At 34.2% G+C, this 13,598-nt stretch overlaps 1 protein-coding gene across 2 annotated transcripts; it reads right to left on the reverse strand.

Moving 5' to 3' along the window:
- Window positions 1-370: 370 nt before the first annotated feature.
- On the reverse strand, window positions 371-12,415 carry LOC143054141 (uncharacterized). 2 transcript variants are annotated; one of them, XM_076227054.1, is made up of 5 exons: window positions 12,149-12,415; window positions 10,833-10,956; window positions 9,301-9,412; window positions 5,298-5,434; window positions 371-3,770 (listed from the first exon to the last, which is right to left on the reverse strand). In XM_076227054.1, the coding sequence occupies exons 1-5, from the start codon at window positions 12,390-12,392 to the stop codon at window positions 3,485-3,487; spliced, it is 903 nt and encodes a 300-aa protein (XP_076083169.1). In that variant the 5' UTR covers window positions 12,393-12,415; the 3' UTR covers window positions 371-3,484. The 2 variants fall into 2 exon arrangements, with proteins under 2 accessions (XP_076083169.1, XP_076083170.1); XM_076227055.1 differs by having other exon boundaries at window positions 12,141-12,248.
- Window positions 12,416-13,598: the final 1,183 nt, after the last annotated feature.

Here is a 13,598-nt window from a genome sequence, read left to right on the forward strand (position 1 = left end):
AACTTTCATTTCTGCAAATTTGTTCGTTAGTTTAGGTGAACAATGACATCAAATGCACTTTTTTTTGTCCGAGTAGGCCTACTTTCACATACGTTCTAAATTTGAGGGAGTAATTGGTGGTATGACACCTATAAGTGTACGGATATCTTTGAAATTGTTCCACAAGGTTCTATACCAGAAGGAAGGTTAGGGTTGATTATGGGTGTTGTTGTCTTAATGGTTTAGAAAAAGTGGTTAATAGAAAGGTTTCTTTTGTTTTGGGACAATAACTTGTGTAATTTTGCGTTTCTTTATTTAATTGTTCCTTCACTCCAAAAAGAAAATTGTAATTTCTTTAGAATTATGATAAAACCGTATAGGAATAGGGGGACAAGATAATAACTTGTGTATAAGTCTATGGATCAATATGAAATTGCACAATAAAGTTCCATACCACAGAAGGAAGATTGACATTGATTTTTGGGGGTTAACCGTTTATTAAAATAGGTCTAAAAACAATACTTGTCTTATACATGGTATACATGTCTTTACCAATTTCGATTTGGTTTTAATAATTCAATGTCTTGAATTTTTAGGGTTCTTTGCTATGCTGAATCTAACTATTTATTTAGATGAAGGATTTTAGGGTTCTTTGATATGCTGAATCTAACAATTTATTTAGATGAAGGATTTTAGGACCCGTTTTTAAATTTGTCAATACTGAGGTCCAAAGGGATCAAAATATTTTTGGAATTCTTTGATATTTCGAATCTATTCATGTATTTAGATTTTCAAATTGAAACCCATTTTCAAATTGGTGTACATTAAGGTCGAAAGGGTTCATAATTAAACTTGGTTTAATTTAACAAACATTGAGATTTCTTGATATGCTTAATCTGATCGTGTATTATTTTTTTTTATTGTGGGCCCGGTTTTCAAACTAATTATATAAAGCGACCCTCCTATCCTTCAGATAAGGCATGACACACAAAAGGAGCTATATCAGTATGAAAATAAGAAGATGTGGTACGATTGCCAATAAGACAACTATTCACAAGAGACCAGGTCACGTGGATGTTAGCAACTATAGGTTACCGTACGACCTTTGACAATGAGCATATTCTATACCGTAACGCAAGCTTTAAAGGGCATATATACATCACAAAATGTTGAACAATTCAAACAACAAAAAAACAACAATTTATGTGAAAACAATAACCGAAAAACTAATATGACAAGCACTGAATTACAGGAAGGGAGCAGCACAACATAATAACATACTATAACAAATCAGTCGAAAAAAAACGTAAATATTCCATTAAAAAACATGAACCAAAGATTCAATATCATGTAAAAAAAAAAAACACGCAAATTAAGGTTTGATAAGACAACATTTTGAACCCTGAAAATATGAAAATAACAAAAAAAATATAATCAAATTATAAAAATCATTCCTTATAAACACAGAAGACTTGATAGTGTAAGATATCAGTATTTATACATTTTGATGACAGAAACTGCTGACATTTCCGGAAAACCTGAGTTGATCCCGGATTTTGGTTGTGTTTTTGTTTTTCTCAATCTCTTGTTTTCTGTGTATTGAAATTGACTTGTAGACTGTTTTTTTTTCGCTTTCATTTTTGCCATGGATAATCTGTATTTATTGGACTTTTGGTTACTGATTAATTGTCCCTTTGTACTTTCCAAATTCCTTTCCATATGACTACAAGCGTAAGTTGTGTCATTTAATGAAGACCTACAAAAAAGCCTCTGGTATGATCTTTTAATTTATATTAAGGTATGAACCAAAGCCGTACCCAATTTAGATCATAAAGTACAAAGATGTTACATTTTTTCGTTGAATTGTTAATGAACTATTGAGGTTACCGCTATATATCAAATAAGAGCTTATAACGACTAGCTGCCACTAAATAAATGGTCCCCTCTAGACTGACAAAACCACAAACTAATACATGTAAACTAAGTAAAAGTAGTAAAAATACAAAGTCAATATATCTACCAAAACTGAGTGGAAGTGGAAAAATAATCTCTAATACAACGACACATATCATTGATCTACCAATAGCGGTTCCCCATAAACTGACATAATCAAGTATACAGGCCGCCGCCAACGATGTCAAAACAGCCCCTTAGTCTCGTTTCTCGACGCGAGATCATAAAAAATGGCCCCCAAAAACGTATTAATAATTCGTACTAAATTACTATCCTGATAGCCTTTGAAACATACCAGGAAAGTCGCCTCTAAAAACCTCAATATAATAATAATAATTTCTGAAAGATCCAAAGAACGCCCACAGTTTACAACTCTTCATTGTCAAGCTGCTGTTCAATATTATCAGAGAACAAGGTAATGAAAATATTTGTTAGATGAACATACGGACAAAGTGATCGCAGTACAGTACAACCTTCTGGAGTGTTGGTCTTAAAAAAATATAACACAATAGAAAAGTAAAAAATTTAAAGGGGCACTAGCTGTCAAATTCATGGTCACCGATTTGACTCAAATTCTCATATATGATTTATAACAATGTAAAACATTTATCAAAACTATCAAAAGTCTAAAATAAACAGTTTACAGAGCATAGGGTAGATAATATATAGGTTCGTTTCGTGTGTATTTAAGTCCAGACGCCATCTAATTAACTATCAATTTGACCTCAGATGACCATATAAGCGATGTAAACATAAATAAAGATATGAATAGATTAAACCAACACGTGCAATTGGATTTTTATAGGTCTGTTTGATTTTATTTCATAGATATGAAAATAGATGTTTCTCATTGCTTTTAACCGTATAAGAATGATTTTATGTGCATCGAATTAGTAATCAAATGATTTACCGTAGTTTCACTTTCATTGTTGACATTCTTTTTCTTAAAATAACCAGTACACGTACAATGCATGCGTTGTCAATCTCTAGCTAGGGGTTAAATTGAAGTTCACATGAATACGGATTTAAAGAGGTCGACTCATTCACTTGCAAGTGAATAACTAATTATCAATGTTTCTTAGCGTAACTTGACAAAATTGAACCTTTTTGGCTGCAAAAAGCGAATTGTTATTTCACTATTTCACTTTCAGTATTGATTGAACAAAAAAAATCAAACTTTAGATTTTTTATATATCTCGTAGCTAGTGCCCCTTTAAGGAGTGAAACGTAATAAAAAAGGTTAACATAAATTATATGAAAATATGAAGCCGGTAGAGTATATAAAATAAAAATTTAAACTATATGTATATCGAATATTATACATCAAAATGATCATGTTACTTGGTAATTAACAGTAAGTCTATTATTAATTATCTTGTCGTGTATATCCTAAGTAGTTTTCTCTGCTTTTAAAAGTAACCACATCCTGTTTTCTCATTCTGCCAACAAAAATCTCATATTTCAAGTTTACTTCTTGCCACGTGAGAGAAAGACTTTTGAAACATCACTTTCAGTCTATATACTAGTATATGAATGGCTGCTGTTTCTTCTTCTAGAAATCTCCTCCTCCACCGCCGCCACCATCCCCACTGCCTCCTCCGAAAAATCCACCACCACCACCTCCACCTCCGCTACTTGACGAATGAAAATAACTACGATGTCCTCGACTTCGACCACCCCAGGAACCAGAACCACCAGAGCAACATCCACAGCAACAACAAGTAATACAAGCTATAATTCCTACACCTGATAAAGCACCTATCACGATCCCTACTATAGCACCCGTACTTAAGCTGTTATCTTTGATGTGTTCACAGTTACCACGTTCAAATATAGTTCTAAAACAATAAAATATATAATCTCAGCATGTGTTCGATATTGATACATTACAATTGAAAACGCCATACAAATATTCAGGATTTTCTTAAATAAGTCTTTGAATGAATAGGACAAGTGTTTGTTTTTGTTCATTAAATCCTTTCCGGATACGAATTTAGTGGAATTAACGAACGACGATTTTATGGTGTCATCGATTGTCTAGTGAGAAGATTTACCTGTTTACTGATAAATTACTTATGTGTCTATCGCTCAAATCTGGAATCACGGCAATGGTTGTCTTATGACATGTGTAAGTCTCAAGTCAGAAATCTCGTGAATGGTTGTCTTATGTCATGTGTTTTAGATTGTCTTATGACATGTGTCTGTTACAAGTCAGTAATCTTGTGAATGGTTGTCTTATGTCATGTGTCTGTGAGGAATATCGTCAGTTGTTGTTTTGTTCCAAGGTCAGAAATCTCTTCAATATTTGTCTTAGGTCTTGTGTTTGTCCCAAGTCAGAAATCTTGTCAATTTTGTCTTGTGTCATGCGTCTTTCCAAAGTTATAAATAAATCTCGACAATGGTTGTCTTCTGTCTTGTGTCTATCCCAAATCAGGAATTTTGTCAATGGTTGTCTTATGTCATGTGCCTGTCCAAGGTCATAAATCTCGTCAATGGTATCTTATGTCATGTATTTGTCCCAAGTCAGAAATATCGTCAGTATTATGTCATGTGTCTGTCCCAAGTCAGGAATCTCGTCAATGGTTATCTATGTTATGTGTCTGTCTCAAGTTAAGACTCGTCAACGGTTGGTTTATGTCATGTGCCTGTCCAATGTCATAAATCTCGTCAATGGTATCGTATGTCATGTATTTGTCCCAAGTCAGAAATATCGTCAGTATTATGTCATGTGTCTGTCCCAAGTCAGGAATCTCGTCAATGGTTATCTATGTTATGTGTCTGTCTCAAGTTAAGACTCGTCAACGGTTGGTTTATGTCATGTGCCTGTCCAAGGTCATAAATCTCGTCAATGGTATCTTATGTCATGTATTTGTCCCAAGTCAGAAATATCGTCAGTATTATGTCATGTGTCTGTCCAAGTCAGAAGTCTCATCAGTGGTTATCTTATGTCATGTGTCTGTCCCAAATTAGGAATATCGTCAATGGTTGTCTTATGTCACGTGTCTGTCCTAAGTCAGGAGTCTCGTCAGTGGTTAGCTTATGCCCTGTGTCTGTTCAAAGTCTGGAATCGCGTCTATGGTTGCCATATGTCACGTGTCTGTCCCGTGTCAGTAATCTCGTCAATGGTTGTCTTATGTCACGTGTTTGTCCCAAGTCAGGAGTATAATCAATGGTTGGTTTTCCCTAGGTTTGTCCCAAGTCAGAAATCTCGGCAATGGTTGTCTTATGCGACTGTCATGTGTCTGTCCCGAGTCATGAATATCGTCATTGGTTGTCTATTGTGATGTGTCTATCCGAAGTCAGAAGTGGTTTTCTTTTATTATGTGTATGTCCCAAGTCAGGAATCTTGTATAGTTTTCACTTACTTGTAATGATCTATCATTTCATCTAATGCGCTACTATATCTTCCTTCTGATAACTTAGGTTTCACTCTGTTGTAGACTTCCTCAACACACTCTGTTGTTAAGATTTTATACGCTGTTGGTCCAGATTCTGTGTATACCTACATGCCAAGTAAAGGATAACTATTGATTAAAGATACGCAAACAACAGAACATCAGGATTGTGTGTATACCTAAACACCGAAGAAACAACAATTTAAACATGTTTAATAAGACAGGTACACAGCGTTTAATAAGTCAGGGATTATAGTGGTAAATTTGAGAAAGGGTCAATTCCCCCTGAATTAATTTTATATCAGGACCAATTACCCCTAATTCTACATCAGGGACAATTAATTCCCCCTAATTCCACATCAGGGCCAATTCCCCCTAATCCCACATAAGGACCATTTAAAAAAGGGTCTCAATCTTTGTAAACATTCAGTGTTACAGCTTCATGTGCAATCTATGAGGTTCTAACACCATTATGGCGCATTTCTGAAAACTGGAATTTTAATCGATTATGAAAATTTTCTAAAATATTTTCCCAAAAAATAATGAGATAGTAAACCAAACCAAAATTCTATTGAAAATATTTTTTTATACAATTCATGTATGTCAACAATGTCCTTCGATGCACAATTGTACGAAAACTTATATTTAGAATCAAAATGGTCTCTAAACCAATAAGTTAGCATTGAATAACATGTGATGCACAATCGTTGAAAAGTGTCTGTGAAATATCAGCATGTTTCAACACATTCTTCTTGTAATGTTTACAAATTTTCATGTTTCGGAGTGGTTATTCGAATAGAAAATTACCATTAAGAACTAGTTTATTGTACAACAAAGTTTATATAGTGAAAAAAATAATAATGATAAAGGATTTAAAAAAACGCATATGGCGGACAAATATTTTGACCTGACTGTTTTTGTTTGCATTAATAGGTGTACGTTTGATATGACTGTTTTGGTTTGGTTATGTATAATGATTAACTTTTTTTTTTTATCTGAACGTTATCTATGAATAACGTTTTGTTTTGTTTTAGGTGTAATTTACGTGTTAAGACTTTCTGTTTTAATAATAACTAACTGTGTTTGTGTTACTTCATGCAGTTTATGAATTTTTAAGTGTCTACATGTGACACAAATTAGCCTTTAGTTAGTTCCCTGTGATTTAAAATATTGCGCTCTCACCACCATTCTTTCCTACAGAGACAGTTTTAGCTATTTCAAACCTGTAATTAAAAGTGGGCAAACCAGATGACACCATTATAACATTTTTACGTCCAGGCTGAAGGGGGATGTTAAATGCATAGACTATATATGTTGGACACCAAGATCTCTCACTCTGCTTTACAACCACTAGGTCGATGCCACTGCTGGTGAAGTTTTCTCCCCGAGGGTATGACCAGCCCAGTAGTCAGCACCTCTGTGTTGACAATAATTATCTTTGATATAGTCATTATTATAAATTAACTGATTACAAAATTTGAATTTTCGAAATATTAAGGCTTTTCTACCCAGGAATATATTAACTTAGATGTATTTGGCAAAACTTTTTGGAATTTTGGGTCCTCAATGCTCTTCAACTTCGTATTTTATTTGGCCTTTATAACCTTTTTTGATTCGAGCGTCATTGATGAATCTTTTGTAGACGAAACGCGAGTCTGACGTACATAATTTTAACAGAGTGTCTATTCGTCCGGCTAGCCGGACGAATAATTAAAAATCTCTATTCGTCCGGCCATCCGTCTGCGGATGCGCAAATCTTCAATATCAATAAAAGTGTCATGTGACGCGGAAAGTGTCCCGGATGAGGTGTCGGATAACACACGCAGTGTCGGATAACACACGAGCGTATGGTATGGACGTTTTGAGAATTGGAGATCGTGATTTATATTTAAAGATGTCATAGAGAAAACCAGAGAGAATGTGATTGCTTTCAACCAATGTATATAGGAGTGATTCCAGAACAATAGCGTGTACATGTCAACTGTGAGGAATCAGCCTGAAATCAAAGTGAAATTGATGATTTACCCCCATTTACCTTATGAAGGCAAAACGCATTCGGAAAAAAATACTATATCAAACTTGCTTGGATGCATTATTTTCAAGTTATACTACAACGGAGATCTATGAACATACTGATATGCCTTGACTGGGAATAAGACACCAGGGTTGGGGTTCCCCCCTTTTTTTCTGTTGTTTCTAATACACATTTTTTTCTAAAAAAAATCTTATCGAAAACACAGTCCTACTTTTGGGGACAGGTTACACGTGTCTGCCCTTTTCTCTAATTTCCTATGAATTTATCATTATATTTTTGGCCGGACAAATAGCGAAAAACCGTAAAAATGCTATTTGTCCGGCTTGCCGGATGAATAGACATTTTTGACAATTTGTCCGGCTAGCCGGACGAATTGCCACTGCCTAATTTTAATCCTTGTATCTATGATGAGTTTATCTGCATGCAAATGGCGTTCATTTGACTATGAGGTGAATGAAATCAGTCCCATCTCGGCCTATCGGGTCTAATTGGGTGGATTAACGGATGTGTAACCTCAACTAAACGTCCAGCGGAACATATTTCATATATATTCACGTTCGCTTGGCTGAAAGAGGGATGTACAAATAGTCACTTCGAGTTTGGAACTTTAAAAATTAATAAAATCTGGAATGTTATGCGCTCAGTAAAACCTGTACCATGTGCCTGTACCAAGTCAAGGATATAGCAGTCAAGAACCAACCAATTCACCGTTTGCAACCTAACGTATGCTGGGTAATATTTTCAAAAAACGTACAACAAACTGTTGGTTGAAGATCTATACAACCATAGTAGACAGAGAGATTATGTTATTTTCGTTTTGGTGTTCAAACAGTTTAAGTATCCATAATTCTTTAGAATCTGCATCGGTGAATATTTTCTATCAAATTGTTTGATGAGATATTTCTAAGTACATCGGGGCATTATTTTTCTCCTTCTTAACTTTGAGTTAATTAATCCCTATGACAACCATACCTACAGAAGTTTTACATTTTACATACAACTAGAGTCTCCTGGAAGTACGAATAGCTCACTTGGATGTATACAATAGAAAATACAAGCTTTTAGATTAAAGTAATTTATATGGTTAGTACCTTTTACCGAAAATATCTGAATGGTTTGTTTTCTTCTGTTCCTAAATAAAAATTAAAACGCAATTTCTAATATCTCTAGGTATGTACGAGCATTTATTTTATTCTTTACTTTCAATTGTTTACTCCCTATTCTGAATATTACAACAATAATAATAAAAAGTTTACTTAATGATACCGCAGACTATTTTTATTTAAAAATTCAGAGCCTTATCAAAGCCCGAATTGCTTGGATTTATTTTGCCAAATAGTAAATATATGTGCTTTTCGATTAGTACCAAAGTAATAAGACATTGTAAGAAACTTCTAACGAACACTTCTGTATGGTTTGTTTCCATTTCTATTCTTCTAATCTTATATAGAAATTAAAACGTAATTAACCATGGCGTTTTAATATAAATGTTGAGCTCAAGTGACCTCTATCAAGTTTCGTGCCACTAGTTCATTAATTCTTGAAAAGAAGATCGTTAAAAATTGGACCAATTATTAATAGACCACATTGGACTTTTCATCAAGACGCAAGTAACCACATTTATGAAGTACCAGTTTAAAGAACATTTCTGCATCATTTGATTCACTTCATCTGTTCAAAAAGAATTTTTCAATAAGGGTGTCAATGCATATATGACATCCATCGGAGGCCATATCGATTTTCCGATCGGCCTCAAATTGAAAACAGTTGTTGAGCTCAGGAACATATTTTGAAAGTTTGGTTCCATTCTGTTCAGTAGTTATCAAGAAGATCAAAATATAAAATAGCTATTCTTCAGCCGACGGACGACAAAAGCACACATACAGCCTGTGGCCAAGTGAGCAAAAAAAAAAACCAAATAGCTTCATTTTTTCTTACCTTTCTATCGTTCCGTGATATAAATATAACTACATTGTTGTCACATTCCTCAAAGTCCCAATTCACTCTTAGATAGTATGCAAAACTTTGTGCTGCAGCTCTGGCATCAGATCTGTAATAGCACAGACTTAAATAACTTGTCTTGAAGTAGAAAATAAAGTAATTGGAAATTTTTAAATTGGTACGTGAGTTTAATGTCAATGATGAAGCCAAAGTACCATAAAATTTCGCTTCATACATTTCTTCATTTTTTGTAAGAACTCAAGAGATAATTCCTTTTGGTTTTTAGCGTTTATGAATAGACAATGTGTTTTTTTTTTGCTCTCAAAAGTCATATTTTCGGCGTTACAAATTGTTGATTTCGAGCACACGACGCAGATAACAAAGACAGATATTATGTTAACATTTCTTTCGGATGCATAGTCAAGTGGTTAATGATACGGAATTAATCATCCATCACCGGTCATATTGACCTCCCTATGATTATAGGGATAAAAGTTCAGTAAAAAATCTCAATTCACTTTAATGCAAATTTATGTCTTGAATTAAATTTATACCAGATTTATCTTTAGAAATCCATCTTCGCTAGCCAAGGGTTACGATCCACTCCCGCTGTCTTCACCCTTGGCGGATTGAGATAATATTTCGGAGACACAAGGTAAGGATTTTTATTGGTTGCAGTAGAAACTCGCTGCATCCAATCAAAAAGTGCCTATAACATGATCACGTGTAAATGTAGAAAGTGTTTGTAAACAATTGCCACGTGTTTATTGTGTAACAAGTCTTTACATCACTAAACATACGACTATATTTAGTGACAACTTGAATGTTTTTAATCAACTAATAGAAGTTCCTGTGTATGTTTCATGCACAAATGCATGAATGTTGACGTATATTTTCGTTTCCGGCTTTACCAAGTGGGTAGAATCTAGACGCTACCGTGTTTTTACCTCCAAATTGAAGAGTTCAAGAGCTACCATTGGTCAAGAATAATGTATTCGGAATGGGCGTGACTTTAATCTTCCGATAGATGGCGCAACATTGATATCACAAATGTTGGCTCAATCTGCCAAGGGTGAAGAGAGCGGGAGTGGATCGTAACCCTTGGCTAGCGAAGATGTAGAAATCAGAAGCTTTCATATATCATTCATTAAAGTACAAATGTAGTCCCATATTTTGCAACAATTAAAACATAGGGTCATGCGGCATTTTTTGGCATTTACATGGCCTTGTTTACAAACACTGTAGATTCGCACTTAATTCCTATACTGACCACCATTACTTCTCAACCCTGTAGTAAAAAATCAAATGCAATCAGCATTCATTTTTTTTTTCAACTCTAGTTTTGATCCATCAAGCAAAATATATTCATTACAAACATTATCTACCAATCAGAAGAGCACAGTACTTCAGTGATATACAGCAAGCTCTCCCTCAAATGGGCGGTCCCTGATGACGTATATTTATTACTGAATTTAACCCTATAGAGTATGATGTACATTTTTGCTATCTATTTCATATTTAGTACAAACCCAAAATAACTCATAGACGGAACCAGAGCAACCGCGATGTTGTAACCGTCTGGATAGGAACATTCTGAACAGCTACATGTACCAGATCTTGACACTCTCCCTATAAGCTCGTCTAACTCATCACCTGAAAGATTTACAATTTTCATAAATAAGAGAAAAAAAAATTTAGATTATCATAAAGTTAAATGGTGTTGTTTCAATCTTGATCTAATTGAATGAACATTTCGTTCTAGGTGCTTAACTCTTTCACTTTTCGGTACAAAAAAATAATAACTTTGGCCGACATTTGACCATTCCTAGTTATTTTAGTTTTTCTGTCAACATTTTATACTAATATAGTATATAGGAATTTAAGAAACAGTTCGTATTATATAACTGTTTACAAGGGTGGATCCAGGATTTTTTTTTAAAAGGGGGCATAATTCCATAAAACGGATGATATACTGCCGAGCTCAAAATTTACACTCAACACCTGAAAAAGTAATTAAGTGGTAAATTGCAGTTTTTATCTTTTTGTTGTGATAAAATTTTCGATATAACTGTTTACTTTGAAAATAAATAAATATAAGAGATGTCATAAGGTTTGTTTGATCATAAGCTAATTAATTGTTTGTGTGTACGCAGGCCATAGATCATCTTCGATAGCCAAGGGTTACGATCCACTCCCGTTCTCCTCTTGAAGAAAACGGGAGTTGATCGTAACCCATGGCTAGCGAAGATGGCCATAGATTAGAACTACATAATTGTTGATTTTTCTCAAGATCGATGTTTTCATAATTATCATATCAGCATACAGTAAATGTTATTAAGAGGTGGTTGCTATGGACACACGTACGTTTACATTATTAACAATTATGGACAGATGACATCCACAGATGTGGATGATTAACTAAGGAATGCGTAAAATTACAATAAACCTTTTAAAAAATGGATACATGTACTTACACGCTTTAGGGCTTGTACATGTATCACTAGTTTTATACTATTCAATGTACATGCTGTTCGCTCAGTGGTAACCTTTCTATGGTCATTCATTTAAAAAAAAAGTAGTTAAATTTCATATCTCATTAAAAGCATAAGAATGTTATACTTCAAACTGTACCCAACATTGGACGTTCGAAACTCGATCCACTCTCGGCACGTAACATGGGATTGGTCAAAATTCTTTAAAAAAATGTCACCGTAAAGGTTTTTTGAATTAAATAAAACTACAATGTCTGGAATATGAAAAATGCACATTAAACAAAATTTGATATCGAATAATTTTATCATATTTGAACACTTAGTTTAATAAAAATCAATACATACATGTATACCTGACTGTCTTGATAGAATATGACTCGGGTCACAAATCCATGACTTTTTACAATTCCTCCCACATTTATCTATGTTAATCTGAGGGTTCGGAAAATCCTCTTTCCGCCAACTATCCTTATGTGATGTATCCGGAACACAGGGCGGCGATGGTGAAGATGCAGCTTCACTTACATCAATGACGTAGAGAGCAAGAAGAAATATTAATCGTGAAATGTCCATTTCATGTACAAAGGTTAGGTACATGGATCACCTGTGAAGGCTAACATATCTATACTATTAAACGAGAAGACCTCATTTTTGGTGTCGCTTCTCTTCTTTCCACAATAAATTAATCAACACGCCTCTGTGTCCTATAGGTACAGTGCATAGTCGCATTTGTCATCCATTCATATGATTATTCAGATTGAGTTATTTTAGGAGAAAAACGAGAAAAAAGGCATCCGGGTATTGTCCCGTCATTGTACGAAATTTTAAGTCAGATTAGACTTCCGGTTTGCGTTTTTCTGTATACTTTGAACATACATATACTACGAATAAAGTGTATTTTCAGAATTTTATCTGCTATCATTTTCAAGTTTACTATCCACGGCAGTCACAGAGTTTATTAAATAGAGAGGGTCTGTATACTATATCAATGATCATCATGGATCGATTAGTAAACTTAGAATTGAAAGTAAATACGCTTTATTTATATAGTAATGAATGTTCATAATATACAGATAAGCGCTAAAATTATTCATGTGAACTTTTGATACTTTTTCTGAAATTCTCCAGTCATTTAAATCTTTTACAAAATTCATTGATTACAAAAAAAAAAAGAAGATGTGGTATGATTGCCATGTTGAGGCAACTCTCCACAAGAGACCAAAATGACACAGAAATTAACAATTATAGGTTACCGTACGGTCTTCAACAAAGAGCAAAGCCTATACCGCATACTCAGCTTCAAAAGGCCCCGAAATGACAATGTAAAACAATGCAAACGAGAAAACTAGCGGCCTTATTTATGTACAAAAAATGAACGAAAAACAAATATGTAACACATAAACAAACGACAACCACTGAATTACAGGCTCCTTACTTAAATAAATGTTCATAACATACTAAATGTATGTTCATATTGAAATTGATAGAAAACCAAAAATTGGGAACTTTGGAAATAAAGGTGGAGGGTAAAAAAAAAAACATTTTCCTGTCCCCAATAACGGTAACCTATGACTTATGATACTTTTGCTGAAATTCTCCAGTCATTCTGTATTTAACAAAATTCTTCCAACAACACTTTACATACTGATACTTTAAACTACGCTCTGAATGCCCGCGATTTCGCGGGTGTGTTCTAGTTTATTGATATTTTTAGAACTGACCACAATGCGTGAACTCTTTACATGTATGATCTATACTCACCATCAAGATAACAACGCTGCTATAAAGTTTGAAGTAAGTTTT

This window comes from Mytilus galloprovincialis, chromosome 12 (assembly GCF_965363235.1).
Source record: "Mytilus galloprovincialis chromosome 12, xbMytGall1.hap1.1, whole genome shotgun sequence".
Classification (NCBI taxonomy): Eukaryota; Metazoa; Mollusca; class Bivalvia; order Mytilida; family Mytilidae; genus Mytilus; species Mytilus galloprovincialis.